The sequence below is a fragment of the Pristiophorus japonicus genome, chromosome 7 (assembly GCF_044704955.1).
Source record: "Pristiophorus japonicus isolate sPriJap1 chromosome 7, sPriJap1.hap1, whole genome shotgun sequence".
NCBI classification, from domain to species: Eukaryota; Metazoa; Chordata; class Chondrichthyes; family Pristiophoridae; genus Pristiophorus; species Pristiophorus japonicus.
Window position 1 is genome coordinate 229,667,977 of NC_091983.1, and position 22,914 is coordinate 229,690,890.

A 22,914-nucleotide genomic window follows, 5' to 3' on the forward strand; every position below is an offset into this window, starting at 1 on the left:
GTGATCCAATCAAATCCATTTGAAGGTGTGTCCATGGCCCCTCAGGAGGTGGGGCAGACCGGAGAAAAGCGCGATTAGTGAGCAGAGAAAGGTTATGTTGTAAACAAACTAAACATTGTTGACAGCATTTTGTAATTTCATCTTTTATACCGGGCCAGCAAGCGCCTTACACACATTTTGAGATGTAACCTCGGCTGAATAGTGACCCCTGTTGGATGGGAATGAAACATGTGGAAGGAATCCTCCGCCAGCTGTGGTGGGACACACACTATTGATACAGACTCCCCCAGTACTCGGTGAAACAGCAAGGCTGCTCTGTCCCCATCACCTCTGTTTGCTCCGCATGGGTGCATGGAGGTAACGGAGTCCCATTAGAGGGCCATTCATTGACCACTCGGTGAGGGCCAAATGTATCCTGCGGGGTTGCCCAATCTAATTCATGTTGTTATCGAGTCTGTGCTTATGTGGTAATACTTGCCCTCCTGTATGGCTCAGTAGACATCTCGTCGCTGGAGAAATACCACCAGTGATATTGCCGCAAAATCCTGCAAATCCCCTGGGAGGACAGACGCATAAACATTAGCGTCCTCGTCCAGGCCAACATCCCCAGCATTGAAGCACTGACCACACTTGATCAGCTCCGCTGGGCAGGCCACATAGTTCACATGCCAGACACGAGACTCCCAAAGCAAGCGCTCTATTTGGAACTCGTCCACGGCAAATGAGCCAAAGGTGGGCAGAGGAAGCGTTACAAGGACACCCTCAGGCCTCCCTGATAAAGTGCGACATCCCCACTGACACCTGGGAGTCCTTGACCATAGACCGCCCTAAGTGGAGGAACTGCATTCAGGAAGGCGCTGAGCTCCTCGAGTATCATCGCCGAGAGCATGCAGAAAGCAAGCTCAGGCAGCGGAAGGAGCATGCGGCAAACCAGGCTCCATGCCCACCCTTTCCGTCAACGACTATCTGCCCAATCTGTGACAGAGACTGTGGTTCTCGTATTCGACTGTACAGCCACCTAAGAACTCATGCTAAGAGTGGAAGCAAGTCTTCCTCGATTCCGAGGGCGTGCCTATGATGATGATTATGTGGGTGAATTCCCTGGACTGACAAGAATAAAGAGTCAGAGAGAATTGAAGGAACATTTTGTGTCTCATGTTATAAAATCCTCAATTAGTAAAATACAGATATTTGGTTTGTCCAAAGGAACAGGGGCAGATGAAGTCACTTTACCAACTGTAACATGTTTTTCTTCATCTCTCATTCGTTCAACATAAAAAGATGTAAAACCCCATGTAAATGTTACTGAGAACAGGAGCCAAGAGAGGACTTGCGTGTCTCTTATTGCAAAGTAGTAAAATCAGCTCGACACCTCGCTCAAAAACAGGGTCATTGTAAATGTCGGAGAGATCTGGACCACCCAAAGTTCACTGAAGTAAAGCTGACCTCCAAAGGCAGATCTGAAGCCAAATCCCGATTCTCCATCCCGACATTTACAGGGTCGGCATTTCAGAGCAATACGTGGAGCTGATTTTACATTTGTAAATTGTTAAAGTGCTCTTCAGTCACGCAGTAAAAATGAAGCTGTACAAACTTTAACCGGGGACATATTTAGCTGGATCATTACACATTGAGCTCACTGTATTGTTTATTCCTCCTTGGGTTATGGGTGTCGCTGGCAAGGCCAGCATTTATTGCCCATCCCCAGGTGCCCTTGAGAAGATGACGGTGAGCATCAAAGTTCCTGTAATATTTTTTCGGGCCCTGTGTCTCCTTTAAGGGGCTCCGCAGCCCATTTAAAATACCGTGCATGTGTGTTTATCTATTGAAAAGCCGACTGCGTGGGACCCCTGGAGCACTGTGCAGACATGCGGCTGTGCGGCCACGGGGCTTACAGGGAACATTAGTGAGCATTCTTCTTGAACCGCTGCAGTCCGGTGGTGAAGGTATGCCCACATTGTTGTTAGGCAGGAAGTTCCAGGATCTTGACCCAGTGACGATGAAGAATGGTGATATATGTCTTGGTGAGGAACTTGGAGGTGCTGGTGTTCTCATGCACCTGCTGCTCTTTTCCTTCTCGGTGGTGGAGGTCGTGGGTTTGGGAGGAGCTGCAGGAGAAGTCCCAGCGACTTGCTGCAGTGCCCCCTGCATGTGGGAATATGCCAGTGTTACCGTGTTCAAGGTTTGGTAATTGATCGTGAGCCGCCAGCTCCCATCTGGTTTCTTGACTGGCCAAATTGGTAAATTATTCGCAAAAGTGTCCCGCCATATAACGCCCTGCTGTATCAATGTGTCCATTGTGGTTTGTAGCGCTATCTGACTCTCAGCAGGAACGGGATACTGTTTTAAGTTAACATGGGCCGGCCCGTTAATCACCTCCTCCTCTATCGAGCGCCCACAATCGTGCTTTTGAGCAGTGATCGCGGCCTAATATTGAGCTAACAGAGCTTGTGTGTTCAGGTCTGCGTGTGTGTGTAACTATCTCGTATATCTCGGGCTCCTCAATCGCAGAAACAGCCGGGACCCCTCTGCCATGAAAATTTCTTTTTCCGAAACACAATCGATCATAATCCACAATTATACCGCACTTATCGAGCAAATCAGTAAAGACCCCATGAACTTTCCTGCTCTGACGTTTAGCTAAGTGGTCTTTAGCTCCTTGGACTTGTTCTATCTCCCATTTTAAATATAGGAATCACATTAGTTGTGTGCCAGTCCTCTGGCACTATTCCCTTTTATATATTTATCAATATATAATAGTGCCTCTGCTTTCTCTCCCTTTGCTTGTTTTAATATTCACAGATACAATCCATCTGGACCAGGGGTTTATACTCCCAAAGTTTGATTCGTTTGATTAATTTATCAATTATCTCCTCTCCTTCTGTCTTAAATGTCTTTATATCTTTTTTGATCTCTTCTTCTAATTTCATGTCCACATTGTTAGTCTCCCTGGTAAATACTTTACACTAACTTCCTTGGTATTTTAATCAATTCCTCTGTTTATAAAGCCAAGGACACTGTATGCTTTTTTAACATTCTTAAAAACTTGTCTTCCACCTTCGAAGATTTCCATTCATAAAACTCCAGGACCCAGAAATTCGTGTCCACCACGAGAGTTGCCTTAGTAACGGGCTGTCTCGGGTTAACGGTCACTGAAAATGGTCGTGGCGGTCAGAGAGAAAGATTCGTGCTGGGGATGAAAGATTTTTAGCCCAGCACTAACTCACTGTGTAACACCCTCCTGGTGGAGTTAGTGCAGGCATTCGAGGCAAAGTTGGTGTCCAGAAGCGGCGTTCCATCTTCCAACAGTCTCTGGAAGCAAGGCAATAAATTCACTAGGAATTGTCGGACATTAAAAGGCCAATGTCTTCTGAACTGATCAAACTAAAAATGATGAAAGAAAATGCAGTTTTCAGCCCTGACTGCCTTTAAAAAAAAATTAACATTAAAAAAAACTCCCGAATCGGAGTCTTTAGCTCCTAAAGCTGAATTCCCTTCCACACCTCAAAAAATGGGAAAAGTGCTTCAGCACTAATACAAATGGGTGAGCAAGCCAGGGAAGGGCACCCAGGGTCTCGCACGCAGCACTCCAGCTTTGTGCAGGGGGTCAACACTGCAGGAGAGGTCCTCCGCCCACAGGGGCCAGGAGGCCCTCCAGAAAGAACGATGTGGGACCACATCACCGAGGCCGTCACTGCCAGCAGTGTCGCCCCCACCACCTGGCTCCAGTGCCCAAAGAAGCTTCATGGCCTCAGACCAGGGGTCAAAGTCAGTGACTCCATCTTCAAAAGCCATTTCCTACCAACTGATTCACCAGCCTCACACACTGCTCAATGCACGACTCCGGCCATGCTGATCACTCACCTGCAGCAATCTGCACCAATCACAAGGCACAGCTCCCATTCCTAGCCTCACCTCACCATCTGGGAAGAGACGGTGCGGGCCATTCTTGATAGCAGCATGGCTAAACCATTGGCCAATGCCAGTGCAGAACGGATACAAGATGCTGGTAATCACATACATTATCCTCCTTCTCGCAGGCACCTCTTTCTTTCCTGCCCTCCCCTCATATGGGAACAGCTCCTTGTTGGTCTATGAGGAGTGTAACAGACTGGTGTGGCTGAAGACCTTGGTACATCAATGGTAGGCCCAGAATCCAATGATTTCCTCAATGGGCCCCCGAGGAAGCCCAGAAAGGCACCATACCAACTTCCTGCAGGTGTGTAAGTAAATACAGCTATCTGGCGGGGGTTTCGGGGCTCCCTGGGAAAGCCCCTAATTCACCCCAGCCCCAGGAATCCCCTCTCGTCTCCGAGTCCCGGGGAAGTCAGCACTGCCCTGGTGAGGTTCAGGAATGGTGTGTCGATGTACAAAGCATTGGGCAGCGAGACCCAAACCAGCCTCACCTACTCGGTGATGAAGTCATGGTCTGTCCCGTGGTTGGAGTGCAGCATGACCACTGTGCTCTGACTTACTGCAGGCAAAGCTGGAGGTGGGCCGAGAAATGAAAGAGCGCAGGCGCGAGGTGTGAATGTGAAGTTGTTTTCTCTTGGGTCACTGGCAGCAGCTCCCGGGAGATCAATCTTCCATTCCCCTCGATCCCAAACAGGGAGGGTTGGCAACCCGAAGGGTGTGAGCTGGAATTATTGCAAAATGGTTGCCCCGGGTGTTCAGACTTCCCAGGAACCGACTCTCAGAGAGTTAATATTTCTAAATCCATCACATGGATGGAACAGAGTAACATTTCCATAATCAGTCAGCGATGGTATTTCTTCAACACAACGCTCCTACCTGCAGCTAAACTGTATTCAAAACCGTCTTTATAAAACACTATAAAAAGATGTGAACTCGCTGCTCAAACACCAGAAGGGACTGAGAGTCATTCAGTGCGTTCGACAGTGATCGGAGCGGACACCAAGATGCTGAGACTCTGCTTAACTGTGTCTGTCCTCTTCGGACGTCAGATCGCTGGAAAGGAAGAATATCAAAAGTTGAACGATTTCTGTGGTGACTATGGCTGCCCTCAGAACATAGAAGTGATTCAGTTCAACGTGAGTATAGTTAGCAGTTCACTGCGTTCTATGTTTGTACCTGTGGGAATGGTTTATGGCCCGTTTTTTAGTCCATAACGAGCGATGCGCCGACAGCACGTGTCCCAACCGAGAGGCCTGAGGTCGACCCGAAATTGGTCCTCGGGCCACATTAACATTTTATGGGTTTCTGTCACCCCCTGCTGTGTCTCCACGGGCAGCTTGTTCATTTTACTAAGAAGAATATCGGGCCACTTGTCTCTCCAGCAGCGGCTGTAAGCTAAACCCTGGGAGTGGGGGGTTGGTGTGGCCACAGAGAGGGGGCATTGGGGCGATGGCAGGGACTGTGGAGTCGGGGAGCACTCCTGCTTTTCCTGGCTCCACTCAATCCAAGTCGGTTTCTGAAAGGAAGCTTGTAACAAGCATAAGGCACCTACTTTACATATGTAAGGGACACAACACATGTTTTTATTAAAATTATTATTTAAATGGAGATTGCAAAATGCTCCAGTACAGAGGGTCCTCGGGGACCTTGTGCATGAAACACAAAACATTGTATGCAGATACAGCAAGTAATCAGGAAGGCAAATGGAATGTTGGCTTTTATTGCAAGGGGGATAGAGTATAAAAACAAGGAAGTCCTGCTACAACTGTACAGGGCATTGGCGAGACACACCGAGAGTACTGCGTACAGTTTTGGTCTCCTTATTTAAGGAGGGATATACTTGCATTGGAGGCAGATCAAAACTTTTATCTTGTCCAGTAACCTTTTATGTGGCACCTTATCGAATGCCTTCTGGAAATCCAATTATGCCACATCCACTGGGTCCCCTTGTCCACCCTACGCGTTACACCCGCAAAGGACACCAGCAAATTTGTCAAACATGATTTCACTTTCATCATCATCATAGGCAGTCCCTCGAACGAGGATGACTTGCTTCCATATGAGTTCACAGATGTTTCAATGTGGGACCCGATGTTCCAGTCCTGAACTCCAATTGAGGGGGTGGACGATGACTGTGCGTGGATTTTTTTAACGTGTGGTGACGGTTGTACATCAGCCACCACACGGGCTCAACAGAGCTAGGACTTCATCCAGTGGCAAGGATTAACCCGAATGACTGGAGACCTGCTCTACTGCACGGATCTAGTGCGCACACATATCGCAATGTGGGCAGGCCCGTGCTGCCCCTGGGCCCTCAGTTCTTCCAAACTCCGTACCCTCATTCGCTGCACCTCTGCCATGATCTCTCGCCGCTCCCCCGCACAAACATTCGGCGCAACTCTGCCACGATCCCACAGCGCCCCTCCGCCACAAAAACAATCGCCGCACCTCCGCCACGATCTCCCGCTGCACCTCCGCACCAAACATTCGCCGAACCTCCATCACGATCACTCATCAAATCTCAGCCACGATCCCTCATCAGTCCTCTGCCCTGATCACTCGTCGCAAGTCTCTTTCAGAAAACCATGCTGACTCTACTTGATTGAATTATGTTTATCCAAATGTCTTGCTGCTGCTTCCTTAATAATGGACTCCAGCATTTTTCCAACGACAGATGTTAGGCTAATTGGTCTATATGGTCCCTTAGAGGACGAGACCGGGGAATTAGTAATGGGGAACATGGAGATGGCAGAAACACTGAACAAATATTTTGTATCAGTCTTTACGGTAGAGGACATTAACAATATTCCAATAGTGGATAGTCAAGGGGCTATAGCGGGGCAGGAACTTAACACAGTCACAATCACTAAGGAGGTGGTACTCAGTAAGATAATGGGACTAAAGGCAGATAAATCCCCTGGACCTGATGGCTTGCATCCTAGGGTCTTAAGATAAATAGTAGCAGGGATTGTGGATGCATTGGTTAGAATTTACCAAAATTCCCTAGATTCTGGGGAGGTCCCAGCAGATTGGAAAACTGCAAATGTAATGTCCCTATTTAAAAAATGAGGTAGACAAAAAGCAGGAAACTATAGACCAGTTAGCCTAACATCTGTGGTTGGCAAAATGTTGGAGTCCATTATTAAAGAATCAGTGGCAGGACATTTGGAAAAGCATAATTCGGTCAGGCAGAGTCAGCATGGATTTATGAAGGGAAGCCATGTTTGACAAATTTGCTGGCATTCTTTGAGGATGTAACAAACAGGGTGGATAAAGGGGAACCAGTGGATGTGGTGTATTTGGACTTCCAGTAGGCATTTGGCAAGGTGCCACATAAAAGGTTACTGCACAAGATAAAAGTTCACTGGGTTGGGGGTAATAATTTAGCATGGATAGAGGATTGGCTATCGAACAGAGAACAGAGAGTTGGGATAAATGGTTCATTCTCCGGTTGGCAACCAGTAACTAGTTGGGTGCCGCAGGGATCAGTGCTGGGACCCCAGCTATTTACAATCTATATTAACGACTTGGAAGAAGGGACTGAGTGTAACGTAGCCAAGTTTGCTGATGATATAAAGATGGGAGGAAAAGCAGTGTCTGCAAAAGGACATAGACAGGCTAAGTGAGTGGGCAAAAATTTGGCAGATGGAGTATAATGTTGGAAAGTGTGAGGTCATGCACTTTGGCAGCAAAAAAAATCAAAGAGCAAGTTATTATTTAAATGGAGAAAGATTGCAAAGTGCTGCAGTCCAGTGGGACCTGTGGGTATTTGTGCATGAAACACAAAAGGATAGTATACAGGTACAGCAAGTGATCAGGAAGGTCAATGGTATCTTGGCCTTTATTGCAAAGGGGATGGAGTATAAAAACAGGGAAGTCTTACTACAGCTATATAAGGTATTGGTGAGGCCACACCTGGAATATTGCGTGCAGTTTTGGTTTCCATATTTGCAAAAGGATATACTTGCTTTGGAGGCAGTTCAGAGAAGGTTCACTAGGTTGATTCAGTGGATGAGGGTGTTGACTTATAAGGTAAGGTTAAGTAGGTTGGGCCTCTACTTATTGGAATTCAGAAGAATGACAGGTGATCTTATCGAAACGTATAAGATTATGAGGGGGCTTGACAAGGTGGATGCAGAGAGGATGTTTCCATAGATGGGGGAGACTAGAACTAGAGGGCATGGTTTTAGAATCAGGGATCGCCCATTTAAAACAGAGATGAGGAGAAATTTCTTCTCTCAGAGGGTTGTAAATCTGTTGAATTCACTGCCTCAGAGAGCTGTGAAGCTGGGACATTGAATAAATTTAAGACAGAAATAGACAGTTTCTTAAACGATAAGGGGATAAGGGGTTCTGGGGAGCGGGTGGGGAAGTGGAGCTGAGTCCATGATCAGATCAGCCATGATCTTATTGAATGGCGGAGCAGGCTTGAGGGGCCATATGGCCTACTCCTGTTCCTATTTCTTATGTTCTTATTATGTTTCCTGCTTTTTGTCTGCCTCCTTTTTAAAATTTGAGTGTTACATTTGCGGTTTTCCGATCCACTGGGACCGTCCCAGAATGCAGGGAATTTTGGGAGATTGCAACCAATGCATCTTTTATCTCTGCAGTCACTTATTTTAGGACCCTAGGATGCAAGCCATCAGTTCCAGGAGCCTTGTCCACCTTTAGTCCTATTATTTTACCGAGTACTACTTCATTAGTGACTGTGATTGTATTAAGTTCTTTCCTCCCTATAGTCCATTGATTATCCACTATTGGGATGTTTTTAGTGTCTTCAACCGTGAAGAGCGATACAAAATATTTGTTCAACGTCTCTGCCATTTCCCTGTTCTCCATCATTAATTCTCCAGTCTCATCCTCTAGGGGACCAACATTAGTTTAGCTCCTCTTTTTATGTACCTGTAGAAACTCTTACCATCTGTTTTTATATTTCGTGCTAGTTTACTTTCATGAGGGGTTGACATATGAAGAAAGGTTGAGCAAAATGGGCCTATACTCATTGGAATTTAGAAGAATGAGAGGTGATCTTATTGAAAAATATAAGATACTGAGGGGGCTCGACAAGGTGGATGCAGAGAGGAAGTTTCCCCTCGAGGGGGACTCTAGAACTAGGGGGCATAGTTTCAGAATAAGGGGTCGCCCATTTAAAACAGAGATGAGGAGGAATTTCTTCTCTCAGAGCGTTGTAATCTGTGGAATTCTCTTACCCAGAGAGCTGTCGAGGCTGGGTCATCGAATAATTTCAAGGTGGAGATAGACAGATTTTTGAATGATAAGTGAGTGAAGGAATATGGGGAGTGGGCAGGGAAGTGCAGCTGAACCCAAGATCAGATCAGCTATGATCTTATTGAAAGGTGGAGCAGGCTCGAGGGGCCAAATATTTCTTATGATTTGGGCAGCCGCCCAGGATGCCCGCAAAGCCATATTAATATGGTGACACCTTTAATGCAGGCACAGATCGGGCATGAGGCTTTGCCTTTGAAATTGGTCCTTTTTGTCCGAATCTTCTTCACAGAAACGCGGACCAATTTCCAACCCAGTGGAATTTCCCTGTTTATCTAAAGTGGTAAAAGACTCACAGGGAAACACGGTACCTGGACATGGGGTCATTAGCACTGATTCAGTGTGGGAGGCTTTTATTAATGTTCTCCATATTTTCTTATTGAAAACCCATGGGTAAGGACCCAGGCCCATAGTGCAGGACATCACCAAGGGTGAAAGAGTGAGAGAGACAGGAAGCTGAGGCCAAGAGTCCAACATAAAATCCTAACTCTCTTTAAAGCCCAGTCCATCAGGACATGAATACTGCTGCCACACCGTGGCACCTCGGACAGTCCTCTCAGCACAGATGTGTTTCAGTAACTGTACAGTTGTGCCATGTGGTAATATCTTTTCTCTTGTTGCCTTAGAATTATGAAGAGATAGAACATTTAGCCATTCAAGGGATTGAAACAGAAGTTACTGGAACGGATATCAAGAGTGCACTCGCGACTGGTCTGGACAAACTAAAGAATTATTCATGGTTTTCGAATGCTGCAGGTACATTGGATGTTCCTTCAATGTAATAACAGAATATAAAACAACCCTTCGCTGTTTGACCTATCTTCTTTGAAACTTCCTGTATAGAGAGACACACTGGCCAAAGAATGCCACCATTGTCAATCCCAGAGGTTGTGCCAGGATTGTGCCCATTGTGCCCTCCATAACTGACCCAGCCTCAGTTTGTGAGATCATTGACATGTTGCTGGTGAGCAGAAGTGCCACATGGGCTACTTCTTTGGTGCTCGCAGACCCTGTGTGCCCAGAATCTGACAAGGCTGCCCACACATGGGAGTTTGGGATGCCAAGCTCACGTTCCAACTCAAGCCGTGGCCCTTGAATTGTCTCTGGTTAATAAAGGTTCTTTGCCAGGCCTGAACTAGAGTCCACATACACCCTTGTGGAAGCCCATACTCTTTCATTTCTCTCAGCTCACTGGCTGCTACTGGAATGCGGGTCCTGGCTGAGGCTCAGTTCTGTTTAGAGAAGGTTAAGAGCAGATTTGATAGAGATGTTCAAAATCATGAAAGGTTTTGATAGAATAAATAAGGAGAAACAGTTTCCAGTGGCAGAAGGGTCGGTAACCAGAGGAGGCAGATTTCAGGTGATTGGCAACAGAAACAAAGGTGACACGAGGAAACTTAAAGAAAGGTAACTTCGATGGTATGAGACGTAAATTGGCGAGGATAGACTGGCAAATGATACTTAAAGGGTTGATGGTGGATAGGCAATGGCAGACAGTTAAAGATCACATAGATGAACTTCAACAATTGTACATCCTTGTCTGGCGTAAAAATACAACGGGGAAGGTAGCTCAATCATGGCTTACAAGGGAAATTAGGGACTGTGTTAAATCCAAGGAAGAGGCGTATAAAGTGGCTAAAACAAGCAGCAAACTTGAGGACTGGGAGAAATTTAGAATTCAGCAAAGGAGGACAACGGGTTTAATTAGAAACATAGAAAATAGGTGCAGGAGTAGGCCATTCAGCCCTTCGAGCCTGCAGCACCATTTAATATAATCATGGCTGATCATGCAGCTTCAGTACCCCACTCCCACCTTATCTCCATACCCACTGATCCCTTTAGCTGTAAGGGCCACATCTAACTCCCTTTTGAATATATCCAACGTACTGCACTCAACAACCTTCTGTAGAGAATTCCACAGGTTCACCACTCTCTGGATGAAAAAGTTTCTCCTCATCTCGGTCCTATATGGCTTACCCCTTATCCTTAGACTGTGATCCCGAGTTCTGGACCTCCCCAACATCGGGAACATTCTTCCTGCATCTAACCTGTCCAGTCCCGTCATAATTGTATAGGTTTCTGTGAGATCCCCTCTCATTCTTCTAAATCCCAGTGGGTATAAGCATAGCCGAACCAATCTTTCTTCATATGTCAGTCCTGCCATCCCAGAAATTAGTCTGGTGAACCTTCGCTGCACTCCCTGAATAGCAAGCACGTCCTTCCTCAGAATAGGAGACCAAAACTGCACACGACACTCAAGGTGTGGTCTCACCAAGGCCCTGTACAACTGCAGTAAGACCTCCCTGCTCCTATACTCAAATCTTCTCGCTATGAAGGTCAGCATGCCATTTGCCTTCTTTTCTGCCTGCTGTACCTGCATGCCTACCTTCAGTGACTGATGTACCATGACACCCAGGTCTTGTTGCAGCTCCCCTTTTACTAATCTGCCACCATTCAGATAATAATCTGCCTTCCTGTTTTTGCCACCAAAAATGGATAACCTCACATTTATCCACATTATACTGCTTCTGCCATGCATTTGCCCATTCACCTAACCTGTCCAGTCACCCTGCAGCCTCTTGGCATCCTCCTCACAGCTCACACCGCCACCCAGCTTAGTGTCATCTGCAAACTTGGAGATATTACATTCAATTCCTTCGTGCAAATGAATTAATGTACATTGTAAATAGCTGGGGTCCCAGCACTGAACCTTGCAGCATCCCATTAGTCACTGCCTGCCATTCCGAAAAGGACACGTTTATTCCCACTCTTTCCTTCCTGTCTGCCAACTAGTTCTCTATCCACATTAATACATTACCCCCAACACCATGTCCCTTAATTTTGCACACTAATCTCTTGTGTCACCATAGGCAGTCCCTTATATTGAGGATGACTTGCTTCCATGCCAAAAACTGATGACTTCACAGGTGTTTCAATGAAGGACCAAATATTCCAGGTCCAGAACTGCACGTTGAAGGGTGGAAGATGCCTGTGCGTGGATTAAAAAAAAAATGTGGTGGTCGTTGCACACCAGCTAACACACGGGCTTGACAGAGCTAGGTCTTCGTCCAGTGCAAGGATTAACCATGACAACTGGAGACCAGCTCTGCTGCATGGACCTAGTACGCACACATATTGCATTGTGGGTTGGCCTGTGCTGCCTCTGGGCCCTCGCCTCTTCTGCGTCCTGAACTCCTGCCACTCCTGGGCCCGATCATATCACTCCATGTATGGCGTGTGATCGCGGAGCGAAGTGATCTCATGTGGAACCTTGTCAAAAGTCTTTTGAAAGTCCAAATGCACCACATCCACTGATTTTCCCTTATCCACTCTACTAATTACATTGTCAAACTCAAGAAGATTTGTCAAGCATGATTTCCCTTTCATAAATCCGTGCTGAGTTGGACCAATCCTGTCACTGCTTTCCAAATGTGTTGCAATTACATCTTTAATAATTGATTCCAGCATTTTCCCCACCACCGATGTCAGGCTAACCGGTCTATAATTCCCTGTTTTCTCTCTCCCTTTTTTAAAAAGTGGGGTTACATTAGCTACCCTCCAATCCACAGGTACTGAGCCAGAGTCCATGGAATTTTGTAAAATGACCACCAATGCATCTACTATTTTTAGGGCTACTCCCTTAAGTACTCTAGGATGCAGACTATCAGACCCTGGCGATTTATCGGCCTTCAGTCCCATCGGTTTCGCTAACACCATTTCCTGGCTAATAAGGATTTCCCTCAGTTCCTCCTCCTCATTAGACTCTCGGTCCCCTAGTATTTTCAGGAGGTTATGCATGTCTTCCTTAGTGAAGACAGAACCAAAGTATTTGTTCAATTGGTCTGCCATTTCTTTGTTCCCCATTATGAATTCACCTGATTCTGACTGCAAGGGACCAAAAGTATTCTTCGCTAATGTTTTTCTCTTCACTAGGAGGGGGAAAATAGAATATGAGAATAAGCTTTCAGTGAACATAAAAACTGACTACAAAAACTTCTACAGATACGTGAAGAGAGAAAGATTAGTGAAGACAAATGTAGGTCCCTTACAGTCAGAATCAGGTGAATTTATAATGGGGAACAAAGAAATGGCAGACCAATTGAACAAATACTTTGGTTCTGTCTTCACGAAGGAAGACACAAATAATCTTCCGGAAATGCTCGAGGACCGAGGGTCTAGCAAGAAGGAGGAACTAAAGGAAATCCTTATTAGTCAGGAAATTGTGTTAGAAAAATTGATAGGATTGAAGGCCGATAAATCCCTAGGGCCTGATAGGCTGCATCCCAGAGTACTTAAGGAAGTGGCCCTAGAAATAGTGGATGCAATGGTGGTCATGTTCCAACATTCTATAGACTCTGGATCAGTTCCTATGGACTGGAGGGTAGCTAATGTAACCCCACTTTTTAAAAAAGGAGGGAGAGAGAAAACAGGGAATTATAGGCTGGTCAGCCTGACATCGGTGGTGGTGAAAATGTTGAAATCAAATATTAAAGAGGTAATAGCAGCACATTTGGAAAGCAGTGACAGGATCGGTCCAAGTCAGCATGGATTTATGAAAGGGAAATCATGCTTGACAAATCTTCTGGAATTTTTTGAAGATGTAACTAGTAGAGTGGACAAGGAGGAGCCATTGGATGTGGTGTATTTAGACTTTCAAAAGGCTTTTGACAAGGTCCCACACAAGAGATTAGTGTGCAAAATTAAAGCACATGGTATTGGGGATAATGTACTGACGTGGCAAGAGAACTGGTTGGCAGAGACGAAGCAAAGAGTAGGAATAAATGGGTCCTTTTCCAAATGGCAGGCAGTGACTAGTGGGATACTACAAGGTTCAGTGCTGGAACCTCAGCTATTTACAATATACATTAATGATTTAGACAAAGGAATTGAATGTAATATCTCCAAGTTTGCAGATGACACTCAGCTTGGTTTTAATGTGAGCTGTGAGGAGGATGCTAAGAGGCTGCAGGGTGCCTTGGACAGGTTAGGTGATTGGGCAATACATGGCAGCTGTGGTATAATGTAGATAAATGTGAGGTTATCCACTTTGGTGGTAAAAACAGGAAGGCAGATTATTATCTGAATGGTGAAAGATTAGTAAAAGGAGAGATGCAATGAGACCTAGGTGTCATGGTACATCAGTCACTGAAAGTTGGCATACAGATACAGCAGGCGGTGAAGAAGGCAAATGGCATGTTGGCCTTTATTGCGAGAGGATTTGAGTATAGGAGCAGCGAGGTCATACTACAGGGCCTTGGTGAGGCAACATCTTGAATATTGTGCACAGTTTTGGACTCCTCATCTGAGGAAGGACATTCTTGCATTTGAGGGAGTGCACCAGACTGATTCCCAGGATGACAGGACTGACATATGAAGAAAGACTGGATTGACAAGGCTTATATTCAATGGAATTTAGAAGAATGAGAGGGGATCTCATGGAAACATATAAAATTCTGATGGGATTGGACAGGTTAGATGCAGGAAGTATGTTCCCGATGTTGGGGAAGTCCAGAACCAGTGGTCACAGTCTTAGGATAAAGGGTAAGCCATTTAGGACTGAGATGAAGAGAAACTTCTTCATTCAGAGAATTGTCAACCTGTGGAATTCTCTACCACAGAAAGTTTTTGAGGCCAGTTCGTTAGATATATTCAAAATGGAGTTAGATGTGGCCCTTACGGCTAAAGGGATCAAGGGGTATGGAGAGAAAGCAGGAATGGGGTACTGAAGTGCATGATCAGCCATGGTCATATTGAATGGTGGTGCAGGCTCGAAGAGCCGAATGGCCTACTCCTGCACCTATTTTCTATATTTCTATGCACAGTGATTTGTTGCAATCAAGAATGCATTGCCTGAAAGCTGAGTGAAAGCAGATTCAATAGTAACATTCAAAAGAGAATTGTGGAAATAGCTGAAGGGAATAGAGTGCAGGTCTGTGGAGAAAGAACATGGGAGTGGATTAGTTAGAAAGCTCTACAAAGAGCGAGCCATTTTCTGTGCAGTATCATTCTATCATTCTGTGATTCAGTGTATCACATGAGTGTCTTCCACACCCCAGCACGTCTCCCTGCCCCAACCTGTAACTTCAGACTTACCATGAGCAATGCCACAGGTGACCTTCTAGTAGAATGCTGTAACAGTGTTTTCTCTGTCTGCAGATACAATTGTTCCTGTCTGTGCACCTTGGGGACTTCAGGGATACTTGGTAAATGGCACAATACAACAGAAATTCGGGGTATTTGTTCTACTAGTTCCTGAGCTCACCAGCCCACCTGAACCCACAGATCAAACCGTGAAAATAAGAATGTTAGATCCTGGCTGGCTCTATGTCAGGTGAGTTCGTTGATATATTGTGATTGATATTTCTTTATGTCAGATATTTAGCCAACATTATTTAGCCTGTAGTAAGCCTGTGATTAACGGGATGGTCCAGTCAGGTGGGTCGTTGGCCAACATTAATCGTGTAATAAGTTGCTTTGTGTCTCACAACCTTCAGTTCCTTCCTCTGAGGATATGGCTGGACCTCCACACTCACATCACTCAGGTTCATATCGAGCACTGGACATGGCTGAGTCACAATTCCTCGGGACGCGATCCCAGGATGTGAATTCTACACTTTGTAACTAAAGTAGTTGAGCTTTTCTCTGCTGGAATGTCCCAGGAGTATAGACTTCCCTATTGTAACAATAATGGGGCTGGCTCCTGTTTTCAGACATTCTCACCTACACCACATTCTGGGGGTTATTTTGGCCAAAGGGTGAAAACAGGCACTAAATGGGTGCAGTGCGAATAAGACTAACCTATTTGAAAGTCTGGATTTAGCATACAATTTGGGTCCTAATTGCTGAATGCCAAAATTTGAACTTGCTGGAGATGGTACAACACAAACCTGCAGGTTTAACACTCAAGTGCTGATTAGACACCATTTTCATGGAGCAGTATATGTGGCCTTCTCGCACCCACTTCCACTGAAGGTGTGGAGTGCTCTGGCTGGTACACAGCGGCACATTGCAGGATGGCTCAAGGACCGAGGGAGAGGGTGCACAGGTTCTCGGATGTGGTACTGGAGACTAGGGTGGAGGAGGTCCAGAGGAGGAGGGCTGTCCTGTACCACAGAGGGGAAGGACATCACCTCACCCTCTTGTCCATTTCTTCTAGAGCAGCTGGTGCCGCTCTACCTGGCCTTTAAGTAGTGCTTGAAATCGACATCAACGCCGTGTTTACTCCCAAACAGCTGGTTGCTGTTAGGAGAGGGCGTTAGTTGAAGCATTAGCCACCAAAATGCCGAGCAGCCTCTTTAATGAGTGCGAGCAGGATTTTTTAAGTGGCAATCAGTTGTTAACGAGCCTCTGGGCAGCCGTTCCGAGAGCTGGCTTCAACTCCTTTACCAAGATGGTGTCTCAGCTCAAGACCCCACCTTGCTTACCTCGTAGGATCGTTAGTGCCTGAACGCACTGCCGCAAATCGCCCCCAGTACGTTATATGGATGGGAGCAGGAAAAGGGAGGGAAAAAAAGCAAGAAAGAAAGAGAGATAGAAAGAAAGGAAAGAAAAGTATTTTATTTGGACCTAAGAAAAATCGGATTATTTTAGAGGAACTAAAAAATTTGGGAATCCCAGCTCACAAATCATTTAAAGCGAGTCAACAGGTACAAAAAACAATCAAAATGACAAATGGAATGTCAGCCTTCGATTTTACAGAGACTTGGTCAGATCCTGTCTGGAATACCTCAGCAAGGATAAATTAACCTTGGGGTGGATTCAGGGCAGACTCACCAGAATTATACCGCGGGTTAGAGGGTTAAATTCTGAGGCCAGGTTGCATCAACTTGTCTTCTCCTGAGTATAGGAGATTGAGGCGAGACCAGAGTGAGGGGTTTGCAATGTTAAAAGGATTCAATCGGGTAGATACAGAGAAACGATTCCCTCTGATGGGAGAATCTAGAACGAGGCGACATCATGTTAAAATTAGAGCTCGGCCATTCAGCAACAAAATGAGGAAGCACTTTTTCACACAAAATGTGGAACTCTCTCCCCCCTAAAAGGCTGTAGATGCTGGGTCAATTGGAGGGTTCAAGACTGAGATCGAGAGATTGTTGTTGGGTAAATGTATCAAGGGATATGGAGCTAAGGCGGGTAAATGGGGCTGAGGTACAGATCAGCCAGGATCTAACTGAATGGCAGAGGATGCTCGAGGGGCTGAATGGCCTACTCCTGTTCCTATCTTCCTTTCAATCTGATTAGTTTCCAGACTCGATCTGCCAGGAAGAAAAAAGTCATCATTCTGAATTCTGTTGCAGGGCTTTCGACACCAAAGTTGACGACCACCAATACGAAGAACGTGTCATTGAATTCTTCAATGACTTGGAAAAAGACAAGCAATCCTTCGATAGGAGTACCTTTTACATCGCTTACTATAAAACAGATCTGACGGAAATGTTCTTTAAAAACATAGAACATTGAAACTTTTCTGAAGGTTCTGTTACCTTATCAGACATCAAACAGTGAGATGCGCTTAACTCTATTCTTAACCTCCTTTAACCTCCCACCCAGTTCACATTGGATTTAACCCTGAGCATGTGCCAGTATTGGGATATTGAACGATTCCCCCCATGCCCCATCTCCAGAGCCCTGTGCATGGTGACCCTGTTTATAAATACTGCCCCCTACTGGCAGTTGCCAGTGTTTGTCTCCCACCCACAATGCTGCATTGTAAGGTGGAGCTTCTTTACTCAGAATTATTCAGCTACGTTAACTCCAACACTGAGCTTTTTTTTGCCAGTTCCTGGTTTGTATTTTACATTCAGTGTTCACATTATTTGGTTTTGTGCGATGAATCTAAACAACAGCTCTTTCCAGGTGCCCAGTTCAATGTACCACCACTTATCGTCCTGTGGCAGAGAGTCCCGGGTTATCACCAGGGGGCCGACCTCCTTGTCATTCCCAGATGTAATATGTTGGGGAGCCACGTGGTCTTCCACCCACACGTTAACCAGACATTGGGCTCTGGCCCTGGCAGATCTGACTGTCCCTGGCAGAGGGGTCCTGGCTGCTGTTGTTCCTTTTAATATTGTTTATAATTAGGTGCCCCTTTCAATTCCAAGTTATTTGCCAATGTCCCAGATTCATTGCTAACTGACCACCTCTGAGGGACAGCTTTGGTGATCGAGCAGTTGTGTTAAGTGTGGAGAAACTGCACTGAAGGATAAAGGAGAATTACTCAGCCAGGAATAGGAAGATCCACATTTAAACATTTCTGGTTAGAAACCTGGGGTTTAGAAACAGAGCCATCAAGTCACAAAGATATTAGTTTAAAGTCCCCATACTGCACAGACGCAGGGTAAACCCAGTTGTACAGGGGTGGTGGGCACTCCTTGGGGCAACAGGGATTAATCACTGCAGTAATTTCCCTTTTCTGTAAACTTTCTTTAAATGAATGGTGCACAGACTGAGATTGAGATGGTTCTGTTGCCAGATATAGTTCCAGGATGTTCTATCTTCACACAGAGATGGATTATGTTTATGTTTATCCCAGTCATGCTGACCAGAACATTTAAAGGTGATGTGAAAAGAGCAAATAGAAAATGGGAAGTGTTGCCGAGCACAGAGCGTTGAAGTTGTTACATGTGAAATCATGGAGTGGTCAGATGTGGGATCGTACCTGGGCTCTCACACTCTGAGTTAGTTCCACATTGAATCGTTTCATTACAAGGGAATGTTTAAACTGTAAGACCCAGTGTGTTCACCATTTGTAAAATGTTGAGCCTTTCATCACATCACCTTGAAGAATGTCCTTCTGTGTTTAAATTGTTCTGTCCCCTGTACCCTGAAATATACTGGGAATGGACTGTATAACAGACTGTGTCGACTGCACGCTGTGCACTGTAGGAAGAGCAACACATTCACTGGAGAAACCTGCTAATGGGGACACCCTGTGTGGGAAGTAAAGTATTCCCTTTTCCTGCCATTCCTGATAATCAAACACTGGACATTGTGGTGGGGATGAGCAGAAAGGTTGTTTCTCAATCCAGTTTGGCCTCACTCAGATCAGCGCAGGTTCAGAAAACAGATGGGCCCAGGTGAGGGGAGTGAAGCAGAAGGTTTTGGGAGCACAGGTGTTAAGCTGCTTAAAACTGCTCCTTAAAATGGAGAATGAATCCCAATCCAAAATTCGGATCCAGGGACTGAAGATGGACTAAAGTTCAGATTCTGATCTCCTCACACCTATACTGGGCGCTCACACTTGGAATATACACGGACTGAAACTGTGATTGAGAAAATGATCTATTCAGATATTGCTCCTGTTAACAGGCGGCCCATTAACAGGCTTCTCTTGTGCAGTAAATAAGCCGTTGTCTTCTAGCCTTTGTTTGTCTTTTGTTTTTCAAACTGCTGGGAATGTATTCTCACTGTGAAATAAAGAGGGTGATGCATCAAACACTTGGTCTCATGTTAGATTCTTACTCAGAAACAGAACTGGTCACTGATCACATCACTAGTTTCATATTAGTCCTCCCGGACTCCCCACATACTCAGAACAACTGGAGAAGGTATGGGGTTCACCTTGGACACAGCTCTCTGTGCTGTCCAATGGAGGAGGAGGAACAGCAGAATTTTCACACAATAAACCCTTGCTGCAGTCCCATCAGTGGACCCTCCATATGCCAATAGGAGGCCTCATGTCTGTAGTAAATTGTACCGGACGCCTCTGGTGTCAGGACGGCTAAATTCTCCGGAACCAATATGGGGGTGGGGTGGATGTGCGCGTTACATGCTGGAGGTGCGTTGCCTTCCACATGGAAAAAAGCAAAAAAAAAGAGGCGTCCAGAGGACTGATACAGGCCGGGCAAATCGGTGCAGGAGTTCCCCCCACCAGACACACTGCAGTGCTGAAGACCATTACTGGCCTCTGTTTGGCCTCCTCCCTCCCATCCATCAGTTATCCCATCCTTCCTACCTAGACCCCTCCCTCACGATCATTCCCCCTTCTCCTGCCCAATCCCTCCCTCACAATCGATGCCCCCACTCCTGCCCACCCTCTCCCTCACACTCGAAACAGATGGGCGTGAGTTGAATTTCTCCTCCAATACAGAGTGTGGTCAGAATGTGGAATTCTCTGCAACAACACGCTGTTGAAGCAAAGTCCATGAATGTTTTTATTACAGAGTTACTCTCTGGAATAAAGAGGAATATTAAAGTCTGGGGAAATAGCCGGAGTGTGGGATAAAACTAGGGGCACGGTTTTCACTCAAACGGGAGTGAAGTCGGCGGTGTGTCCCCTCAATAGATTGAGTGAGAGGCCCCAAACCAGTGTTGGGTTCGGGCCTCATTAACATACAGTCAGCAAGCTGCCCTGTGCTCAATGTGTGCTAACGGGTCGCTCACCGAACTGGGAGGGCCAAAAATCCAGTGGCCCCATGGGTGGGCCGAGCAAGAGGTCAGCGGGAAACGGGAGGAAATTGCCCAGGCCCCAGATAATATATTTCAGGGCTCCATTGAGGATGGGTGAGGGCCGGAGGACTGGAGATTGGGCCGTGTAGGACTCGTTTTTTAAATTGAGGCACCTGTGAAAGGAAGGGCAATAAGTTTACAGAACTCAAACCGTCCCACACACCCCCCACCCCCACTATACCCTCCCACACACCCCCACCATAACCTCCCACACACCCACCACCCCCACTATACCCTCCCACACTCCCCCAACCCCTACTATACCCTCCCACACACCCACACCACTATACCCTCCCAAACCCCTCCCCCACACCCACTATACCCTCCCACACACCCCCACCCCACTATACCCTCCACACACGGTCCACCCCCACTATACCCTCCCACACACCCCCCACCCCCACTATACCGTCTACAAGACTACAGTTTTTGTATGGCCAAACCTAAAAATGGACTAAATTCTTATAACCCAGAATACCTTGCAGATCAAGAGACCTTTTGTTGAACTTACAGAAATGCAGACAAGTGAAGTTCCTGTCCCACGGATTGATTCGAGAACCAGCCAAGCTCACAGGTGTTACATTGAACTTGAACATAAATCTTTATGATAGTCAGGATAGTTTGGGACACGTACCCAGTGGGCCGATAGCCAATGTTCTTAGTATAATTACAGAGCGAAGTCTCTCGTTGGACACTGCAGTCGGAGAGAGGGCAACTTGGTCAGTTGGCAAGCAAAGGACCACGGACTAATTACTGGGCGCGTGACCACCGGCAGTATTAGTTACCTGTGAGTTCATATTTAAGCAATTTTAAACAAAAGTAAATGAACTGTAAGAAAAGTAGGTCTCACGGGGCAGGTCTGGACAGGAACTGTTGTGTATTGATGTTACTGGAGGGTTACTTGTACTCTGTTATTGAATTTTATGTAAAGGTTACCCTGTGAGGGGAAACGAGATATCCTGTGTCCGTATTGTTCTGTCTCACAAATCCGAACCCTGCAAAGTGTAGAATCAAGGCAAGATCTTACCGGGTAAAAAACAGTTTTATAAAAGATAAGTCTTACAGAATGGCGCCTGAACAAGAGACTTGTGATAACAAACAATGTCGACAACGGATGGGTCAGTTACAAGGTATGTGACTGAAAAGCTGCCCTTAGAGAGGGTGGATACGGGTCATTACAGACGGTGCTGATCCGGTTTTGGGGGTTGGACACTGGACCAGGTCCCTGTGTCGGCCTGAGTCGATGAAAGCCGTTTGGTTGTCAGTTAAAATCTGTGAAGGTACAAATGATAAATTACAAACAGAAAGGAGTGAAAAAGAAGCGACTCCTTAAGGAGCTAGATGTAGACAGGGCACGGGCTAAAAAACTCAAGGACAGGTCGGAAAAGTTTGACAAGGATAAAAACCTCTTTTATAAAAGATAAGTCTTGCACCTCCCACACACTCCCCGACCCCCACTATACCCTCCCACACACCCCCCACCCCCACTATACCCTCCCACACCCCCCCCACCCCCACTATACCCTCCCACACCCCCCCCACCCCCACTATACCCTCCCACACACCCCCCACCCCCACTATACCCTCCCACACACCCCCCACCCCCACTATACCCTCCCACACACTCCCCGACCCCCACTATACCCTCCCACACACCCCCCACCCCCACTATACCCTCCCACACCCCCCCCACCCCCACTATACCCTCCCACACACCCCCCACCCCCACTATACCCTCCCACACACCCCCCACCCCCACTATACCCTCCCACACACTCCCCGACCCCCACTATACCCTCCCACACACCCCCCACCCCCACTATACCCTCCCACACACCCCCCACCCCCACTATACCCTCCCACACCCCCCCCACCCCCACTATACCCTCCCACACCCCCCCCACCCCCACTATACCCTCCCACACACCCCCCACCCCCACTATACCCTCCCACACACCCCCCACCCCCACTACACCGTCCCAGCAATATCAACAACACATCAGTGGTGAAGACATCGGATAGGATGGTGTCATTGCTTCACTTCTAAGATAAGTTCAGGGAGTCTCCCATTTTACAGGGATTGAGGAGCTGCAGTTCATTCCCAAGATTTAACCTGCATTCCCATAGTTTCCAAGGCAATGGCTCCCTCTAGTGTTGGACTGTTGAATATAAAAATCAATCCAACAACCAGCCATTAACCATAGCTTGTATTAATCATACTCAGAAACCAGAAACCCCAATATACAGCAAGTCTATTCATGTGTT

At 46.4% G+C, this 22,914-nt stretch overlaps 1 protein-coding gene across 1 annotated transcript; it reads left to right on the top strand.

Moving 5' to 3' along the window:
• The first annotated feature begins 4,919 nt into the window (after window positions 1–4,919).
• Window positions 4,920–17,661, top strand: LOC139266687 (heme-binding protein 2-like). Its single transcript, XM_070884277.1, has 4 exons — window positions 4,920–5,051; window positions 9,828–9,957; window positions 15,358–15,532; window positions 17,499–17,661. Exons 1-4 carry the CDS (start codon window positions 4,920–4,922, stop codon window positions 17,659–17,661), a joined length of 600 nt encoding a protein of 199 aa, XP_070740378.1.
• The last annotated feature ends 5,253 nt before the right edge of the window (window positions 17,662–22,914 follow it).